A 21,825-nucleotide genomic window follows, 5' to 3' on the forward strand; every position below is an offset into this window, starting at 1 on the left:
AGGGGAGGGGAGGGGAGGGAAGGGAAGGGAAGGGAAGGGAAGGGAAGGGAAAGGAAGAGACAGCAATTGGACTAGGACAGATGACCTTGACTCCCGCCCTTAAGGAGGCTGCAGTGCAGAAACATCAGGCGAGCTCAGAAATAAGGCTCTCAGACTGTGCACCTTTTGTAGTCCCTGGAAATCTCACCCGTGTGAGAAGAGTCTCTGAGGCCTATGACCCAGCCTTCCAGGGAACTTGGATGAAGGAGGCCACATTCTTTTCTGAAACTGCAGTGGTCTCAAATAGACAGGGCCATCCTATAGAGATTCTTACAGAAAAAGGCATGGCTGTTTCTGCCCCACAGCTGCAAATGGGGAGCTACCTGCTTTGATTCTATCATTAAATGCTGGGTGACCCTACACTGAATACTCATCTTTTCTGGGGCCACTCTTTACTCTTAGGTGTAAAGAGGGGACTGGACTAAATAATCTGCCAAGTCCTTTCCTGGTCTGACATTCAAAGGTTCTGGGATTCAGAGTGCATCTTACCACGCAGAGAAATTCATCATCTCCACTAATGTCCTGGCCTGAAGCAATGGGCAGGTGAGTTTTCAGCTCATCAACTTCAAAAATTGCTATGACCTCTATGGGCCTCTGCCCCTCTGGCCACATGGAAATAACAGGCCCCAGAGATTTAGTATCAAAACAAAGGAAAATGTGCAAAAGCTCTCTCCCTACACCACATGCTGATCCCCTCCTTATCTTCTCTTCCTGCCCTTTCCCAATACTGCTTTTGCTATGAGTTTTTCCCACCCCACAGTCTCTCTAGTCCTCAGCATGTGAGATGGGTAGTAACAGCAACCGTCTCTGCAGTTTGTTGAGGTCTTTACGGCCTGCAAAGAACTTTTATATCAAAAACTGCATTTGCCCTCCCAGGAAGCTATAATGCACGCAGGATAGAAATTATCACCCAGCAATTACAAAAAAAAATTGAGGCTGAGAAGGAGTCATGGAGAAAAGAATGGTGGGCATATAACCTCTGTTAGCAGATGTGTTGTGCTTATACAAAAGAACTGGGATTGGTAAAAGCAGACCGTGGAGCAAGGTCTGGCATGTGGTAGGTGCTCAGTGAGTTTTTTTTTCTTGTTAATGCTGGAGTCAACTCCATTAAACAAGGCTGGGAACAGTTGCTCATGCCTGTAATCCCAGCACTTTGGGAAGCTGAAGCAGGTGGATCACTTGAGCCCAGGAGCTTGAAACCAGCTTTGGCAACATAGTGAGACCCTGTCTCTACAAAATAAATAACTACATTTTTAAAAATTAGCCAGTAGTGGCCAGGCACATGGCTCACGCCAGTAATCCCAGCAAACTGGGAGACTGAGGTGGGCAGATCACCTGGGGTTGGGGGTTCGAGATCAGCCTGACCAACATGCAGAAACCCCGTCTCTACTAAAAATACAAACAATTAGCCAGGTGTTGTGGTGCATGCCTGTAATCCCAGCTACTTGGGAGGCTGAGGCAGGAGAATCGCTTGAACCTGGGAGATGGAGGTTGCAGTGAGCCAAGATCATGCCATTGCACTCCAGCCTGGGCAACAAGAGTGAAAGTTCATCTCAAAAAAAAAAAAAAAAAAAAATTAGCCAGTAGCCTCAACTACTCAGGAGGCTGAGGTGAGAGGATTACTTGATCCTGGGAGATAGAGGCTGCAGTGAGCCATGATCATAATACCGCACCCCCGCCTGGGTGACAGAGCAAGATCCTGTCTCAAAACAAAACAAAAACCCCCAAACAAAAACAAATGCCAGTTCATCAGCCAGCCAAAATGCTACCTTCTCAAAGAGTCTCCCTCCCTGACTGGTAATGAGCAGTTTGAGAACATGGGCACATCTTGTTTACCTCTATCTTCATCACCCACACAAGACCTGGCATAGAGTTAGGTGTCCTGTGGAGCTTAAAGCAAACTGAACTGAGTGAGAAGGAATACAGGGAGGCAGGGTGTGGGGGGCTGGGGCTGGCTAAGAGAGAACTCCTGGCTTACATAGGAGAAGTCCTCAGCATTCTGGCAGAGGAGCTTGGGAAAAATGGCCTGCCTCTGGAACCGTTCCTCATCCTCAAAGATGTTGCCGTACATGAAGCCATTCATCATGGTGGAGTGGGCGTGGATGTCAATATAAAACTCCAGGCTTGTTTTCTGTTGAGAGAAAGGATAACAAATGGAAAGTCTGGGCCATAGAGCTTGCCTTTAAGGGACCAGACACTACACCACACACACACACACACACACACACACACACACACACACAATCGAGCTGACCCTATGTGTCAGCAGATTTAGCAGCCATTTGCAATGTGAGGGGAGGGTTTAAGACAGGTGAGGATCAATTCCTCCTCACTTTTAACATGGTTTTCCTTCAGGGTGTGAAAGCACTACTGTTAGCATCCCTTTTAAGAGGTCTTCAGAAAAAGTGACATTTAGGTTGGGTTAAGTCATGATGTTACTTACTCAGAACAGCTAACACATTCATGACTAGACATTAGTGGAATTTATTTCTCTGATTAATGAGAAATACCTCTGAGGTAACACAACTGTATTTACTTTGGGCCTGTTTGCAGTTTTGCCCCAACTTGGCCGTTTCTAGCTGGGAAGCTTGGTGTAAATCATGTCCCCACTTTGAGCCTCAGCTTCCTTATCTGAAAAATGGGTATTTTAATTCAAATCTCAGAGCATTATAGTGGGAATCAAACACAGCAATAATAATTACTATATTGCTTGCTGATATCTTGTGATATAAATAAAAAATAATAATTACTGTCTTTCACTGTATATGTAATACATGCCAGACACCATTCTTGGAACTTTACATATGAAGTCTTACTTAACTCTTTTAGTTAACCTTGTGTGATGATGCCACGTCTACTCCCCAATAGCATATAAATAAAGCATGAAGGAAAATGCCTTTGTAGTCTGTAAAGACGGTATTGACTAGTCTACCTCTGCTCTTTACTTACACGTATTTAAGGCACTTTCTTGGTTGATATGGTATTATTTGTTAACCTTTCCTGAAGTTAGGAGGATTGTCTATAAAGAGCTCAGTGCATGTAAGTAAAGGATGCTCAGTAACTACATGCCGAATGATTGAACAAACAATCCCAGAGAGATTGTTCCACATACTGTAATGGACTGGCTGAAAGAGGGGGTGTGGGGGATGGGGTAATTTTTAGGCCATTAGATCTCCAATGGTCCTCAAATCCAACCTTCACTTCTTATATATCAGCCCAACTCATATCCATTAACCCTTTCTGAGAATAACGGAAGACCTGCATGGGGAGGGGACTTGCCCAAGCTCATAGAATAACCGGGCTGACATTCAGGCCTCCTGCCCCCTCACACAATTAACTTATTGTCATCAATGGCCAACGCTAGAAATAGTCAAGGCAAAACCTGGCCACCTCTCCATCCCCTTTCTAGTACATAGTCCTGGGAAAGAAGAAAAGTGCACATTTAGAAGGATTCTCCCTCCTTGGGATGCTTTCAAATGAAGTTAAAACCAAATGAAAACTATGTTGCTTCTAGAATGTGGGCTCAATGACTGTCATTTCATTTGCCTCAGAGTTGGAGTGAAAAATTATGTCTTGCCAAGCTCCCAGTTCTCTGGGTAGCATAAGCTGTCTTTTGGGAGATACAAGATGCACTGCTCTATGTGATATTAAACTCATCATTTTCAGCTTTGGAGGTGGAATACACAATGATTCAACAGGAGCCCTATAAAAGTCATCTTCACAATTTTATTTTCTTCAATTGTCTGTCTTTTCCTCTGAGCTTTTGATGAGCTGCACAGGAAAGGAGGAGGTAGAAAGATGATTTAAGAAATGTGGAAGGAAAAGCTACAGTTTGTATCTCTCGATGTCAGAGCTAGGGAGGGCCTTGGAAACCAGTTTCTCTGACCTTTCTCAGACCTGCTCTGAGTGCGGAGGTTGCTTGCTTAAGGTTGGCCAGCAAGTTAGTGAAAAAGCAAGAATTAGAACCTAGCTTTTGTTTTACTTTTTCATTTTTTTAAAAAAAATAAATTTAAAAAACTTATTTGCATAGATTTATGGGGGTACAAGTGTAATTTTATCACATTTTTCTGATAACCATATAGGTGTGGCTTCCACCATCCCATCCTGACAACTGGCAGCTGATATGACTTCACGTGAAAGAACCAGCACCTGAATTATCTTGATTGATCATATAATCTGAAAGTCAAACATTATAAAATAATTTATAGTAAAAAATCTCCCTTCTACCAGTCACCCAGTTTTGCTCCCCAGAGGCAGCTAATGCTATCAGGCTTGCATATATCTTTCCAGAGATAGTTTGTGCATATACAAGTAAATATTTCCTCCACACCCAAACCCCCTGCTCCAAACACACGAGTGATAGCACCATAAACACACCATTCAGATCTGCTGTTCTTCTCTGAATATATCTCGGAGGCGATTCTTACTTAATAAATAGGTACCTCATTCTTCGTAACAGCCATATATAAACTAACTAGTTCCTTATTGATAAATATTTACTGTATTTCCAATCTTTTCTTGTTACAAAGAATGTCTGAGTGATGAAATTTGTATATACATTATTTCACACATATACAATTGTATGTAAAATAAATTCCTGGCCAGGCCCGGTGGCTCATGCCTGTAATCCCAGCACTTCGGGAGGCAAAGGCGGGAGGATCACGAAGTCAGGAGTTCGAGACAAGCCCGGCCAACATAGTGAAACCCCATCTCTACTAAAAATACAAAAAATTAGCCCGGCGTGGTGGTGGGTACCTATAATCCCAGCTACTCAGGAGGCTGAGGCGGGAGACTCACTTGAACCCGGGAGGTGGAGGGTGCAGTGAGCCAAGATCGTACCATTGCACTCCAGCCCGGGCGACAGTGTGAGACTCCATCTCAAAATAATAATAATAATAATAATAATAAAATAGTAATAATAATAATAAAATAATAAATTCCTAGAAGTGAAATTTCTGGATCCTATGTGCATTTGCAATTCTGATTAATACTGACAGACTGACCTTAGAAGGGCCAGAACACTCCTAGCCTATTACCTTGACAATATAGGTGGAATCAAACTTTTTGATATTTGCCAATTTGATGGGTGAAAAGTAATATTTAAGATTAGTTTTAATCTGAATTTCTCTTAGTACTGTATAATTATCTTTTACTGTATAGTTAAGCATATTTTCATATGTTTAAAAATGATTTGTGACCGGGCACAGTGGCCCCCGCCTACAATCCCAGCCCTTTAGGAGGCTGAGGTGGGTGGATCACCTGAGGTCAGGAGTTCAAGACCAGCCTGACCAACATGGTGAAACCCCGTCTCTACTAAAAATACAAAAAAAAAAAAAAAAAAAAAAAAAATTAGCTGGGCGTGCTGGTGGGCGCCTGTAATCCTAGCTACTCGGGAGGCTGAGGCAGGAGAATTGCTTGAACCTGGGAGGCAGAAGTTGCAGTGAGCTGAGATTGCACCATTGCACTCCAGCCTGGGCAACAAGAGTGAAACTCCATCTCAAAAAGTAAATAAATAAATAATAAAATAAATAAACAAAAGTGATTTGCATTCTCTTTTCTAAGAACTCTGTTCATTGCCTTTGACCATTTAAAAAATCGGATTGTTGGGCTTTATTTCTTGTTGACTTAGAGAAGCTATGTATTGTAGAAATTAACCTTTATGTGTAATATAAAGATACTTTTGTCATTTGTCTATTTTACTTCTGTTCATGTAGTTTTCATGTAATTTTTAAAATTACATGCACATTTTTGAATGCTGATTTTTGACACAGTTTATCAATCTTTTCTTTTGTGGTTTCCTAGCTGAATTATTTTACTGTTGCTTCCATTTTATTATTTTGTTGTTTAGTTTTCAATGTTTTGTTTCAGTTTCAATTTATATGGCTGTGGAATGTGAGGTAAGGGTTAAATTTCACTGTTTCCACACCATTTATTGAATTGTGCGTCTCTTCCCCACTGATATTTCTATCCCCCTTGACATTTGGTTGGGATCAAATGGAATGTGGGCAATGATGATAACTTCCAGACCTGCCCATAAAACTCCTCATACACAATCACCCGCATTCTCTCTTGCCCTTCTGCATGGGGAGCTACATGTAAAAAATGATGATATCCTAAGAAGAAAGAAGCCTATACCCTCCATTCAACACTTAAGAGGACAATAGCAAGGAGAGTCACCTGATCTGCATCAGACTGATGTGAGAGAGAAGTGAATCTTCACTGTATTAAGCCACTTAAATTTGGGGATTGTTTATTATGGAAGCTAATATCATTCATCTTGACTAGTACAAAATCTCAATTCAAAAAGCCTTATTTTATCCCTCAGGCTGAGTTAACAGCCTCCTCTGCGCTCTCATTATTTAAGGTATATATCTCTCTCACGGCACTTACCACATGACATAATAACCCTTTATTTTCATCTCCCTCCAGAATGTGAGCTCTTTGAGGGCAGGGGCCTTATATTGTTGATTTTTTTCAATCCACAGGGCCAGAATAAGGCCTTGTATATAGTAGGTCATCATTGAAGGTTTACAAAGGAATGAATAAGAGAATGAACTGATGGAAAGATAAGTGAATTAATGAATAAACAAATGCATCTTAAGTTTTTCCAACAGTAAAACCAGGTACTTTTCTGTGGCTGTGCCAGACCAAGGGGTGTGTGTCACAAACGTAGGGCCCTTAATTAGAATTTGGGAATGAGAATAGAAGGTGGGGGATGGGGAGAGCATCTCCTTTCCTTCCAAACTTAAGAACCTTAATTAAAACAGAATGATGAAGGGCTGTCCCCTTGCCAGCAGCCAGCAGCTCATCTTGCAATCAGGGGCCTAAAGAGTAAATTAAAATCAGTGCCAATAAAATTAAAACTACTTTGGGGCATATTTGCAACATAATTTAGTGTGGAGTTTGCTTCCACCTAGACACCAGGGAGGAAATGGGTTTTCTTTCTCTATTCTGAGCTTCTGCCCTGCTTCATCTCACTTGGCACAGGCCAAAACCTGAGCTTGGTGCTCTGATGTGGGGCTGGATCCTTCACATTTGGGCGGCACTTCAGAGTTTATCACAAATTCAGTTCAGTGAAGGAAGGATCATCCAGGGCAATCCAATGCAGGAAGGACAGAGGAATTTTATCTTAGGTTTGGAGATGCCAAGGGGAAGAAACTGAAGCTTAGGCAGGAATAACCGCAAGTTGAGCAGGGTGAGCTTTGTGATTATTTCTGTTTTACAGAGGAGGAAATGGAAGCTCAGAGAGCTCAAGTAACTTGCCCAGCATTACGAAGCAAGACATGGCAGAGCCGGGTCTGAAACCCAGGCCACTGGCTGTAAACTCCCCATGTCCTGTATCCTGCTGTCCTCACAGGAGCTTGCAGCCTAGCAAAGCAATTACTTGATTACAGTAAGGCAAGCCCCATGCAGCTTCCTTCAGGTCTGAGCTGAAGGATTGTAGGGATCTGTGACTGAGATTATTGAGTTTAGACTCTCAAAAAGGCATTGAGGTATGTGTGTGGGAGAAGCAAGAAGCGTTGGGAGGACTTCCACACACATTCCTCCTTCGGATTTACCCTAGGAAGATGTTTTCCCCTGGGACTGAGATAAAAAGTCCCAAATCTATTCTTTTCATTTTTAACTAAAATGTCTCCCTGTCTGATTTTTAAGGAATGAAAGTTATTTCTGTGTTCTAAGGCAGGAAGGAAAAATTTTCAGAAAAATTGAGGACTCTTTCTTTAATATCAACCAAGCAAATCAAATAAACAAAATAATGCAAAGGTTCTTTATCATTCATAGTGTATATTTCTTTATTTTAAAATAATTTTTTTGTAGAGACAGGGTTTGCTATATTGCCCAGTATAGTCTGGAACTCTTGGGCTCAAGCAATTCTCCTGCCTCAGGCTCCCAAAGTGCTGGGATTGTAGCTGTGCCCAGCCCATAGCATATACATATATGTATTTCTGAAGTGGCACAGTGAAGGCTTTCTTCCTCAGATATGTCCTGAACGTGGCTGGGCAGAAATTCCTCCCATAAAAAAAGGGATATAATAAGTCAAGGGGACAAAGAAAGGAACAACCACATAAGAAATCCAGACAGCCAGCTCAAGGGACCAAGGGGATGGGCCATGGGCACTTCACCTCCTGCCTCTCTCCATCCTACACTCCAGCCTTCTAGAACCACTGTAACTTCCCAAGCACACCGGTGTTCTCATACTCTGGGCTTTTGTGTTTGTTCTTTCGTCCTCTTCCTTCCTTTCACCTCCTGGTAACATCTTGTTCATCTTTTACTGCTTATCCCAAATGGGCCCTTGACAGAGAGGTCTTCCTGGATGCTCTCAGATATAGCAGCTCCTTTCTCTGGAATCCCACAGATTTAAAAAATATCCTTCTGTTAAGGTATTTATCATCTAGCTTATTCATTCATCCATTCATCTGGCAAATATCTACTGTGAACCTACTATATTCCTCATGCTATCATAGGACCTCGGGGTGAACAAGACAGATAAGATTCCTGCCTTTAAATAGCTAACACCCAGGTGGGGTTTACAAACTATAAACAGCAGATAAGCAAGGTAATTGCAGATTGTGAAACACGCTAGAAATGCACTAGGGTAAATAACATGATGGTGAATAACACAGTGGATGAGGGAAAAGTCTACTTTAGGTACTGTGATCAGGGAAGGCCTCTGACATTTGAATTAAGCCTCAAAAGATGATAAGAACTAGCCATTCAGCCAGGTGTGGTGGCATGCACCTGTTAAGCAGGAATACTGTTCCTGGCAAAATTGTCCTTCAAAAAGGAAATGGACATAAAGACTTTCCCATACAAACAGAAGAGAACAGGGAGAGGGAGAGGGAGAGGGAAAGGAAAGGGGAGAGGAGAGGAGGGGAGAGGAGAGAGAAAAGAAAAGGAAGGAAGAAAGGAAGGAAGGAAGAAGAGAAAGAAAGAGAGAAAGAGAAAGAAAGAGAAAGGAGAAAAAGGAAGGAAGGAAGAGAGAGAGAGAAAGAAGAGAAAGAAAGAGAGAGAAAGAGAAAGAAAGAGAAAGAGAGAAAAAGGAAGGAAGGAAAGACAGAGAAAGAAGAAAGAAAGAAAGAGAGAAAGAAAGGAAGGAAAGAAGGAAGGAAGGAAGGAAGAGAAAGAAAGGGAGAAAAACCAGACATTCAAAGAAGTCAGAAAGAATCCTGGGCAAAACAAAGGCCCTAAAGCAACAATGAGTGTATTGTTTTCAAAAACCAAAGGGAAGGCCGATAGCCAGATTGTGACAAACACTGGAGCTAAGCCTGGACAGGTTTGCAGGGTCCAGATCACACAGGGTCTTGAAAGCCAGGGTCAGAATTTGGAGTTTATCCTATGTACAGTAGAAAGACATTTTAACAGGGGAATATTGAAAAACGTACCTTGCCTATCATGTAGATAATGGATTTTAGGGGGGCATGAATGAGGCAGTTGAGATAGTTCCCCTAAGCGATCATAGTACAGTCATGAAGCACTTAATGATGGGGATAAGTTCTGAGAAATGCATCACTAGGTGATTTCATCATTGTGTGGCCATCATAGAGTGTACTTACACTAACCTAGATGCTATAGCCTACTACACACCTAGGGTATATTGTTATAGCCTATGGCTCTTAGGTTACAAACCTGTATAGCATATGACTGTTTTAAAATATATTTAATGAGGCCAGGCGTGGTAGCTCATACCTGTAATCCCAGCACTTTAGGAGGCCAAGGCAGGCAGATCAATTGAGATCAGGAGTTCAAGACCAGCCTGACCAACATGGGGAAATCCCATCTCTATGGAAAACACAAAAATTAGCTGGGCATAATGGTGAACACCTGTCATCTGAGCTACTCGAGAGGCTGAGGCAGGAGAATCACCTGAACCTGGGAGGTGGAGGTTGCAGTGCATTGGCACGATCTCGGCTCACTGGGATTACAGGTGTGAGCCACCACGCCTGGCCTCATTAAATTTATTTTAAAACATTTTGTTCTTCAATAATAAATCAACCTTAGCTTACAGGGACTTTTTTACTTTATAAACTTTGAATTTTTTAAACTTTTTGACTCTTTTGTAATAACACTTAGCTTAAAACACAAACACATTATACAACCGCACAAAAATATGTTCTTCCTTTATTACTCTATAAGCTTTTTTTCCTAGTTATAAATTATGGGTTTTTTTGTTTTGTTTTCTTACTTTTTAAACACTTTTTGTTAAAAACTAAGGCACAAACACAAACATGAGCCGAGACCTACATAGGATCAAGATCATCAACATAGCTGTCTTCCACCTCCACATCTTATCACACTGGAAGGTCTTCAGGGACAATAACATGCATGAAGCTGTCATCTCCTATGATAACAATGCCTTCTTGTGGAACACTTCCTGAAGGACCTGCCTGAGACTTTTTAGAGTTCACTTTTTTTATATAAGTAGAAGTACACTCTAAAATAACAATAAAATGTATAGTATAGAAAATACATAAACCAGTAACATAGTTACATATTATTATTAAGTGTTATGTATTATACATAATTGCATTTCCATGTTTTTATATGACTGGCAGCACAGCAGGTTGGTTTACCCCAGCATCATCACAAACATGTGAACGAGTAATGCATTGCCCTATGCCTTACAACAGCTGCGATGTCACCAGGTGACAGGAATTTTTCAAGTTCATCGTAATCATATGGAACCACCATTGTACATGTGGTCTGATGCTGAAATGTCATTATGCAGTGCTTAACTACAGCTTAAATAAGAGAGTGGTGGTAGAGGTGAGAAGGCATGTTTAACAAATATTGTGGCCATACCTCCATAGAACCTGCACATAGATTACATGTGGGAAGAATCAAAGGTTTATGACTTGAACACTAAGTAGATGGTGGTTTCATGTACAGAGATGGAGAAGACTGGTGTGGAGCCCAGCTGGGATATTGGTTAGGAAATTGAGAGTTCTGATAAGCTCTTCATAGTTTGAAATGACCACTGAATACAAGACAGGAAGTGTCAAGTAGGCAGTTAAATTCATGAAAGAAGAACCCTCAGGGAGAAGACTGGACTGAAGGTATAAATGTGGGAATCATTATCATTGAGGTGGGTGTAACATCTCTGGGAGAAAGTGTGGACCAAGAGGAGGTCCTGGGACTGAGCCTGGAGCCCTCTGAAGTTGAAAGTTTAGCTAAAAGAGAAGGAAAGGAGACTGTGGAGTGGTCAGAGAAGAAAGAAGGTGAAAAAATACAAAGAAAGTGTGGTTTCGTGAAAACCATGTACAACAACAGAAAAAAATAATAATAAGGAGGGCGTAGCCTGTGAATCTTTTGAAGCCTAGGACTGCATCTGGTTAAATTCCATATCCACAAGGTATATCATAGGGCCTGACACACAGTAAGTACTCAGGCAACAATTGCTGAGTAACAGAATGAATAAATAAATGAATAGGCCTGCTATCTTAGACTCAGAGAAAGGGGTAGTAAGGGGTGTGGGAAGTTCCCAGGGCCTAGATTCTATCTGGAAGAGCTGTGGGGGAGGATAATAACAACAACATAGCCCTCACTTTATGCTAGGGGCAGGCACTCATTAATCCTCCCACAACCTTATCAGATAGAAACATCATTTACAAATAAGAACACTCAGGAATAGAGTGGTTGTGTGGGAACCTGAGATCACACAGTGGTAACTGGCAGAGCCCAAGCAGTCTGGCTCTGCAATCCATGCACTTAAACATGACACCATCAAAAGCTGTTGACATTTATGCAGTACTTCTTAAGTATGGTCCTGTAATGATAACAATCCTATAAGGGCAATCACATCATATAAGGAAACCAAGGCAAAGAGCTTGCAAGTGGTAGATGTTAGATTCGAACCCAAGTGTTTCTGACCTGGGAAGCTCTAAACTATTCAGAATAGCCCAGCCCTGTATTTGTGGCCTCCTTGACCTCAGCAGAATAAATTTCAGGATTATTCTGAGACTAATGATTAGGGGTGGAGAAAATGCATCAGAAGCAACAAGATGAGAAATAAAAACATATTTTTTTCTACTTCTAATTAGCCTCTTACAATCTGACTCTACTTGCACATAAATGGAGGCATTTCTGCATCTCCCAGGGATCCAGGAAGAGCCAGGTCTGGCCTGGCAGGAAGGAGCCTTCCTTTGCTTCCATCCCCTTTCTCTACCTCTGTGCCTGGAGACAAAGAGAGAGATGAGAAGCTCAGCACAGGAGGTTTGGGTTTATAACAGACCTTCCCAGGGCAAAGGATGAACTCCTGACCTCTGCCTCCTGCTCCCTTCAGTGACTGGTGATAGCCATAATGACTGTGATAACAATAATGGTGATAAAAGGGTACTCATGAGAGTAGTGTGGTTTGGGGGTCTGGTAGACTGGGCTTCAAGTGTTAGTTTCACCATGGGTGAGCTTTAAGACCTGTAGAATTCACTTTCCCTTCCTGAATTTCAGTTTAATCACCTGAAATTTGAAGATAACAATCACAAATTCATACATTGTCATAGAGTTAAAAGAAGTAACTGGCTTTATGCCTACCAAAATATCTGACAGCTTATACACTGTCAATATATTCTTTTGAATCACACAATGACACTATGTGCAGGTGCTGTACTTGGCACTGGTGATATGGACCTCCTGGGGCTCAAAACCTTGTGAAGAAGGAGGACATTTTACAAGTAACTGTCTGTGCAATGAGGAATGTGAAGAAGTGTGAGTGCTATGGTAGCACAGAGTGAAGAGGAGCTTGGGGACCCAGCTCACATATATGTACATTTCTTCCTTGTTCAATATGAAATCTATTGACAATAACCACTGTCTTGCACATTTATACAGTTATAAACCATTCTCGCACCAATCAGTTCATTTGATTCTCTCAACACTCCATGAGGGTCAATAGGATTATGAACTTAGTTTCTCAGAAGAAGCTCAGAGCCTGGCTTGTCAAGATCTCACAACAAATTACCAGTTGAGATGGGATTCGAACTCATATCTCACCACTCCAAAGCCTCTGCTTGATCCTCAACTAGGGGAGTCATCCTGTGTGCTCAGTTCTGTATCGAGAGTGCACACAGATACAAGTAGAAAAGCCAGGCTTTCCCTCAGAAAGCCCCAGTCTGAGCAGGAAAACAAGACTAATCAGGGAGCTCTCAACTAAGAAGAGGACTGAGAATTTTTAAGGCTGTGAGAACTGAGGAGCATTTTAATTTGATAATTAAAAGTTAATGTTGCTTCATTATAAATCAAAGGCTGATAAAACTAGGGCACCCTGAGGCACACATTAGGAACTCAGTAAATAGCTGTGGCCTGAATGCTTGGGGACACCTATCTCAGGAGGTTGTTAGCTGGCTCAGAGAGGTAATGATACATGTCTAACCACTGAGCTGCAGGGACAGGAGTCCTTGGTCTATGTCAGGTTCCTTCTTCCTAGGAAACTCATCTTGGTTCTCTACTAAGCTGCTACGTGACCCTGGAGAATTCCTTCTCCCTCTCTGGACTTCAATTTCCCCACTTAGAGGATGGATTCAGTGACTTTTCAGGGCTCTTTCCACCATTATGTCCTAAGAGTCTCATATCCTTCCAATATCTCATCTTCCTGCTTTGCACTATTGCTGTTGTTGTTTCCTCTTTCATTTGGCCTCTAACTGAGGACAGATGTTGCCAGTCTTTCTACCTTATCTCCTTCAAGACACAAGTGCAAGGTCCTTTTCCTTGGCATGGCCCTGTGGGGAGAGCCTGCTGCGAGACAGCAGTTCAATCACTTCCCCACGCTAATGCAGCCTTTCCACTTGGCAGAGTGCACATCACTACTTTTCAAAGAAGTGTCTGAAGGTGCCAACATTCATGCTGAAATTATGCACTTTATTCTAGGGAAAAATAAAATGGTTCCTGTCTGCTTTATTTGGTGTAGGCAGCTGGAAGAGCGGAAACAGGAAGAAGAAAGGTACAGGACAGCACTTGGCATCTGTCCCTTCATTCTTTCTTCCTCTCTCTTCTCTAACTCTCTCATCTTGCCCCTTTTCTTTCCTCTCTCTTCATTCCTTTTCTTCTTCTGTTCCGCCTTTCCCACCTCTCTCTTTCTTCACTGTATAGTAGGGAAGACAGACAAGGGAACAGTTTAAGTGTACATATGCCTTTCAGGTGCTGTAAGAGACATAAGTGAAGACTGGGTGAAAGTATGGCTGAAGGAACCATTCAGTTAGTGGGTGGTCAGGAAAGACTTTACAGAGGAGGTGACTATTAAGCAAGGTCTTGACAGATGAGAAGGTGTTCACCAAGGGAATGATAAGGAAAGGACCCTCCAGTGGAGAGAAAGACAGTGTGGGCAGAGGGAGCCTGTGGGCAAAAGCCCGAAGCCTAAAACCACTAGCCCATTGAGGGAACAATAAAGTGTTTAGGGCCCAGCACAATGAGGAAGTCGAGGCGGGTGGATCTTGAGGTCAGGAGATCGAGACAATCCTGGCCAACATGGTGAAACCCCGGTTGTACTAAAAATACAAAAATTAACTGAGCGTGGTGGTGCGTGCCTGTAATCCCAGCTACTCAGGAGGCTAAGGCAGGAGAATTGCTTGAACCAGGGAGTCAGAGAATGAAGTGAGCCGAGATTGCGCCACAGCACTCCAGCCTGGCAACAGAACAAGACTCCATCTCAAAATAAAATAAAATAAAATAAAATAAAATAAAATAAAATAAAATAAAATAAAACAAAATAAAATAAGGTGTTTAGCACAATTGAAGGGCAGGGGAGGGGACAGAGACAGGGGTGAGGAAAGGGACTAGAGAGGCTTCCAAAGACCCATACATGGAAGACCTTGTAAACCACTAATGAGTCATGACTTTTCCTTATAAAACAGAAAATAGAAAGCCACAGAAGTGTTTTATGAAATTATAACAGGATTACATTTACATTTTAGCAAGATTGTTCTGGAGGCTGTGATGAGAATTAGTGGTCATAAGACTCAAAGGCAGGTAGATTAGTTAGAACATTTTTGTTATAATCCAAGTGAGAACTAATTTAAAAATGATAAGGTCCTGAATTAAAGCAAGGGCTAGGGCTGAGTGCGGTGGCTCATGCCTGTAATCCCAGCACTTTGGGAGACTGAGGTGGGTGGATCACCTGAGGTCAGGAGTTTGAGATCAGCCTGGCCAACATGGCAAAACCCTGTCTCTACTAAAAAAACAAAAACAAAAACGAAAAACAAAATAACACACAAAAATTAGCTGGGAGTGGTGGCACGTGCCTGTAATCTCAGCTACTTGAGAGGCTGAGGCATGAGAATCACTTGAACCCAGGAGGCGGAGGTTGCAGTGAGCCGAGTTGGCACCATTGCACTATATACCCTGGGCTACAGACCGAGACTTCGTCTTAAAACAAAACAAAACAAAACAAACAAAACATAAAGCAAGGGCTAGAAGGATGTGAAGAAGCATCCAAACCTGAGACCCACTACAAAGCAAGATTGACAGTTCGCAATATGGGACCTCAGTTTGGACTGATTCCCAGGTTTCTGGATTGAGGGGGGGGCATCCACTGAGTTTGGAGATGTCACTGTCTTATAAGTTTGAGTTCTGTGTTTGCCTCCTTGGCACTTGTCCCCAGTTAGAGTGAGATGCCATCAGATGTGCTATGGTCTTAGGTTATGACATTTTGATCCAAACAAGTTGATTTTTTCTAAATATGGCTATTTGAATGAAAGGAACATTTTCCCCATGTAATCATGTGTTTTCTGTATAAATAGAGCTCTTTATTAATATAAATTAAACATAAGTGGCTACAGAGGAGGTCTACCAAAAAAGAAAAAGTTAAGTATAAGCATTGCACACTTTTGTTAGGATACAGAATCAAAGGTTTTTTTTGTTTTGTTTTGTTTTTTTAAATCAAACACTTAAATACACATAATCAAATACTTGGGCCCTCTATTACTATGTAAATGGGATGCTGGTGGGCTTTTCTCTAGCTATTGCTCTGCTATAGGCGTTCACTCCCTCCAAAGAGAAGATTTTTGATTTTTATAAACTGCTTCACTCAGCCAGAAAGCAGCAAGGAGTGAAGGAGTGGTTGTGAGTTAAGCAAGGGTTGGACAAGAAGGTGTGGGTAACAAACAAGCTTCATATCTTGGATTGAAGGGAAGTCCTACAACAATGCAAGCTCCTTCATCCATACCTACATAAAAACCTTCATCAAAATCAGACAGAATGAATTTGTGTCTTCTCTGGCTCTTTGAATTGTTTAGAGTTTTGCTCTCCTAGCCCCTTTCCTTTGACACATGAAATACTATCAACAACCTACGCAACTTGTTTATAGTCATTATCTCATTTTTAACATACCTGTTTTACAGATAAATGCACTGCTTAAGGTTACACAGCTAGTAAGTGGCCGAGCCAAGAATAAAATCTAGATCTATCCATAGTACAAGTTCTTCCCACTCTATCATTCTGTCTTGATTCCTTTATCTTTGGGTTTGTCATGGGGAGCCAAGAGGATGAATTATTGGTAGGCATGGAATATATTTTCCACTTGTGAATATCAGGTCCTCAGTAATCTGCCTTCGTCCCCAACCTCATTTCCTATTCTCTGCTGATGGGCACTCTATGCTTTCTCCATGCCAAATTGAGAGCTTCCAGACTGTGATGCTCCTCTGTGCCCTCCAAGGCTTTGCTCATGCTATTCCCTCAGGCAGGAACACCTTGCCCTGCCCAGCCTTCCTCCACGACCCAATATAAGCATCCCTTCCTGTAAAGGCTTCCCTAACCCATGTCCTCCTTCACGTCTATTGTCACTCAACCCTTCTTTTTTATTGTACCTATTTCACTGTTTCATTATTATTGATTTGTGTGTCTACTTCTCCCACTGGACCAAGCACTCCTCAGGACCTGAAATCACATTGTCTTTATTTTAATAGGTCCAACATCTAGTGCAGTGTCTGGCACATAGTAGGTGCTAAGAAAATCCTTACTGAATGAATAGATGGATGAACTAATGATGGAGAAGATAATATCTTTGAGCAGAGGCTATCTCCATCCTTTATCTTCTCTGAGAAATGCTATTGTGGAACAGGGGAAGAGAAAGGCAGACCTCAAAGTGATACAACGGGTAAAAAATTCTTCCCTGTTCTCTGGGTTCTTTCTCTCTTTTTCTTCTTCTTGCTATTGGAACAAAAATAAAGAGTACATCATAAGCAAAGCTGTATTTTCTGTTTATTGCCACCAGGTTAATAACAGTAATGGTGTGAGAAGAAAATGAGGTGTTATGTAAAACCCCGCATTGCAGATTTTGCTGCTGATGTAAAGAACTCAATAAAGTGTAACACTTTAATCATGGAGATAAAAATCACACAGCAACTTCCCACAGGCTTGCAGAGCCTTAAGACAAAATAGTTGTGAGGAAATGAGAGATGAGAGAAGAATATTATCAGGCATCAGAAAAGTTGTGCTTGGGCTTTTTTTTTCCTTCTCTAAAAAATGGAATAAGCTTTTTATGTCTACTTCCAAGACACCTTGCATGAATTTCTGTATTCTCTGGAGGACATGCTCAAACTTCTGGAGGAGGATTTGCTCATTCTTTGTAAAAATGGATTTGTTTACAGAGAACTGAAATTCCTGTCTTTTAGTTGACTTCATGGCATTTTAGGAAAACAGACGCAGTGTCTGAAAATGAAAGAAGGATTTAGATGGAGGTAAGAGGTTGGTGATAATAAAGTCTCTGTTTCTATGATGGTCTGGAATGCAGGAAAAACATCATAGTAGAAGATGGGAGCTCTTGTGCCAACTCTGACAACTTCCGAGAAATCACCTTCCTGCCTCTGTGCCTTAGTTTCATCATTCTTCAAATAAAGATCGCCAAAGGGATGCACTAGATGCTCTCCAAAGGGATTCCAGATCTGACACTCCATCGTCTGTGAGGCTGCCAGCAAGAAGGCCAGTTGGTGGTTTAGCTCTTGGCATTTGCTGTTGTGGTTCTCGACTACTGCAGCAGGCTCCCAGCTGGCCTCCCTGTTTCTACTCAAAACACCTCCTTCCTTTCCCCATCACCTAAATCCATTTTCCATCCTGCAGCCAGAGTGATCTATGAATAACAAAAGGAAACTGTACATACACCCTGGAAACTATATGTGCACTACTATAAGATGGCATGAGGAGGGGTCATGCAGAGAAGGGCTTTAAGATTAGAGATCTGGGCTCAAACATTGAACTGTCTGTGTGACTTCAAAGGAGTTACTCTGTGTCTCCAATTCTTGGTTTCTTTACCAGCCAAAAGAAGATTACAATGAGATCACTCATGTCACCAAGCTGACATGGGTTAAATGAGTTAGTGCATGTCCAAGTGCCTGAAACATAGGAGGTGTTCAGTAAGCTTTTTCATACCATAATAATTATTTCAGGTGTAATTAAAAATGAGGGCATATTCTAGGGCTGTGCTGTATAAGTAGTCATTTGTGACTACTTAAATTTAAATTAATTAAAATTAACTTTAAAAATAGAGTTCCTTAGTCCTACTAGCCACATTGCAAGTGCTCAATAGCCACATGTGGCTGGTAGCCACTGTGACAGACAATGCAAAGGAAACCTAACACCATCATAGAAAGTCTATTGAGCGGGCCAGGTGCAGTAGCTCACTCCTGTAATCCCAGCATTTTGGGAGGCCGAGGCGGGTGGATCACCTGAGGTCAGGAGTTCAAAACCAGCCTGCCCAACATGGTGAAACGTCATTTCTACTAAAAATACAAAAATTAGCAAGGTGTGGTGGTATGCGCCTGTAATCCCAGCTACTCAGGAGGATGAGGCAGGAGAAACGCTTGAACCCAGGAGGCGGAGGTTGCAGTGAGCTGAGATTGTGCCATTGCATTCCAGCCTGGATGACAAGTGCAAGACTACGTCCCCCCATCCCCACAAAAAAAGGGAAAGTCTGTTGAATGGCACTATTCTAGTATCTTAGCCATCATAAACAGTGGATTCAAATGTAAAGCATATATCCATATACAACTATGCTTACACAAACACATCTACTTTTATACACACAAACTCACACTTGCATACAAAACCACAAAACAGGGTGTTAAGGAAAAATAATCTGGGTCCTGACTCCAAGTCAATCCATCAAACATACAAAAAATCAGGTCCTATGTAAAACAGCTCACATTGGACATCACTTAATCCTTATGACAACTTTAGTAGGAGGTATTATCTCCATCTTGCTGATGCTGACATTGAAACTCACAGTGGTTGAGTAACTTGATTGAAGTCACAAAGCTTCTAAGTGGCAGAACAGGACTTATTCCCCACTATACAATACTACTTCTGAAGGGGCATTTCAGAGACAAGGGGCTCAGAGGACAAAGTCACCACAAACTCTTTACGATCTTTGTTCAAGATGCCAATGACTGGAACCGCCTGGGGACTATCTGGCAGTCCCAGGTTAGTCACAGAGCCTATAGAATTCAATGAAACTGACTCTACTTCTAGGCTGAAACCTTTCAATCTAGTTTTCTTGGCTTATGGAGTGTGGCAGTGTCAGAGCTATGTGAGATTCAAGTCTTCAGAAAAGGCCCAGGAGCACATGAGAAAGGTGAAGAAGGTAATAAAACTGTAAAGAAGAAGGGATCTTCTAGGCCATCTAGAGACGTGTTCATTTCACAACTTATTTTCCTCTCTTATTTTTGAAGACACGGGCTCTCAAAAATTGCATGGTGAGGGGTGGGCAATGATGGAGAGGAGATTGTATGTGAGGATTATTGTAACTTGAATGGTTCTACGTCAGTAACTGCCTGTGAATACAGACAGAAACAGCTAATGAGTCAGAGAGGTGGATGGATGGATGGATGGATGGACAAGACAGGCAACTGGACATATAAGCAGTAAGTTAGAAACATATAACAGAGGCTTCTATTCTAACATTTTGTGCACTTCTACTATACTTTGATCCTCTAGAAGGCTGGCATTGTTTCTGATTTATTATAAACTCCCTCTTTCACCAGATATAGCATGATATCCAGCCTAGAGTCAGCACTCAAAGAAAGTTTGTTGAAAAAAAAAAACCAAACACCCAAGAGAGCAAGAGCTAGATAATAATCCTTCACATTTGTATGGTACTTTGTAATATACAAAAAGATTTGCATGCAATATAACACTTAATCCCAAACCTAACCTTTTGAGGTTGGCATTATGATCCTCATTTTATTGATGAGGGACCCTTGGCTCAGTGTGATGAAGTGACTTGCCTAGGGTTATGTAGGGAAGCCAAGGGATCAGATAAATAGGCCAGATAGAGGCTGATAACTAGACAGACACAGGCAGACAAGACAGAGGAGGCCAAGATGTGGATAAATGATGGAGACAAATGGAGATGGATGGATAGATGCTGAGAGAGCCTCTAATCTCTTCTCATTCAATCCATCCTCTACGCATGGCTGGAAATAACTTTCCGAAGCACAAATCTGAGCATGCCACTCCACTTAACAAACTTCTGTTACTTCCCTGAAACCTGAAGGATAATGTTCTACCACAAAAAGCCTTCATGATCTGGCCCTACCCACTTATCTAGCTTTATGTCTTACCACTTTTCTATAATGTTTTTCACTCCAGTCATAGGACTCTCTTTAATTCCCAAGAAAGTCATGTCATCTTTTTGTTTTGAGAGACATGGTCTCACTCTCTCACCAAGGCTGGAGTGCAATGGAACCATCACAGTTCACTGCAGCCTTGACCTCCTGGGCTCAAACAATTCTCCCACCTCAGCCTTCTGAGTAACTTGGACCTATAGGCACATGCCACCATGCCCAGATAATTTTTGTATTTTTTTGTACAGATAGGGTCTTGCTATGTTTCCCAGGCTGGTCTTGAACTCCTAGCCTCAAGAGATCCTCCCATCTCAGCATCCCAAAGTGCTGGGATTACAGACATGAGCCACTATGCTTGGCTGCCATCTTCGTTACTTCATGTTTATTTCATGATCTTCTCCATACCTAAAATTCTCTCCCCCACTGCATGTGGATGTCTGACCAACTCCTATTTATCCTTTAAGACTCAATATTGGCTTTGCTTCCTTTCAGAAGCCTTTCCTGACCATTCTCCTAGATTTGGTTCATTTTCTGTCCTCCGAGGTCACCCTCTTCTTTATGATAAGAGCCCATAGGATGGGAATAGGAAGAACTCAGACCTTGAAATAAAAGAGAACTGGACTTAAACCCTGCTCCCCCACTTACTAGCTGCATCATTTGGGGCAAGCATTCACCCTCTCAGACTTGGTTTCCTCATCTCTGCAATAAACCTGATAAGATCTGCTCCCAATGTGTTTGGATTAGAGATAATGTAAAAACAATAAAAAATAAAAAGAGCCTAGCGTAGAGCATGTGCCTAGTGTTGAAGCTGCTGCTGCTGCTGTTCTAGCCTGACTATGTTGTACCATAATAATCCAATATTGGGTCTGTTTCTCCCGTTGGACAGTGAGCTGCCTGAGGATGGAGGCTGTGTCTAACTCTCTGCATGCCCAGTGCTCAGTGCCTAACACACGACTGGGGCTTACTGCATGCCAGTATGAATTATCCCAGCTACCCACACTGCGCTACTGGTTAGGATGCATTTTCAGGCACTAGACAGTAGAGACTACAGTCATGCCACAGAATCATTGCCAGGTTGGTGGTGGGGGGAATGGGGAAGTAGGGCAGTGGGAGCATCCCTAAAGGTAAGAATGAAGAAAGGGATGACTGAAGCCTGTTTTACAATGTAAGATTCAAATAATCTGTATAAATTCTGAAGATAAAAGATAATATTTAAATAAATGTTGTTAAGGGGCTACTT

At 41.9% G+C, this 21,825-nt stretch overlaps 1 protein-coding gene across 1 annotated transcript in view; it reads right to left on the reverse strand.

Annotated features, from left to right (window-relative positions):
* Positions 1-21,825, reverse strand: part of AGBL4 (ATP/GTP binding protein like 4) — a 1,451,937-nt gene that overhangs the window by 61,730 nt on the left and 1,368,382 nt on the right. Inside the window, exon 9 of the mRNA XM_025357747.1 lies at positions 2,018-2,170. Within this exon, the coding sequence (XP_025213532.1) occupies positions 2,018-2,170 (153 nt within the window). The remainder of the gene's footprint in view (positions 1-2,017; positions 2,171-21,825) is intronic.

The sequence above is a fragment of the Theropithecus gelada genome, chromosome 1 (assembly GCF_003255815.1).
Source record: "Theropithecus gelada isolate Dixy chromosome 1, Tgel_1.0, whole genome shotgun sequence".
Classification (NCBI taxonomy): Eukaryota; Metazoa; Chordata; class Mammalia; order Primates; family Cercopithecidae; genus Theropithecus; species Theropithecus gelada.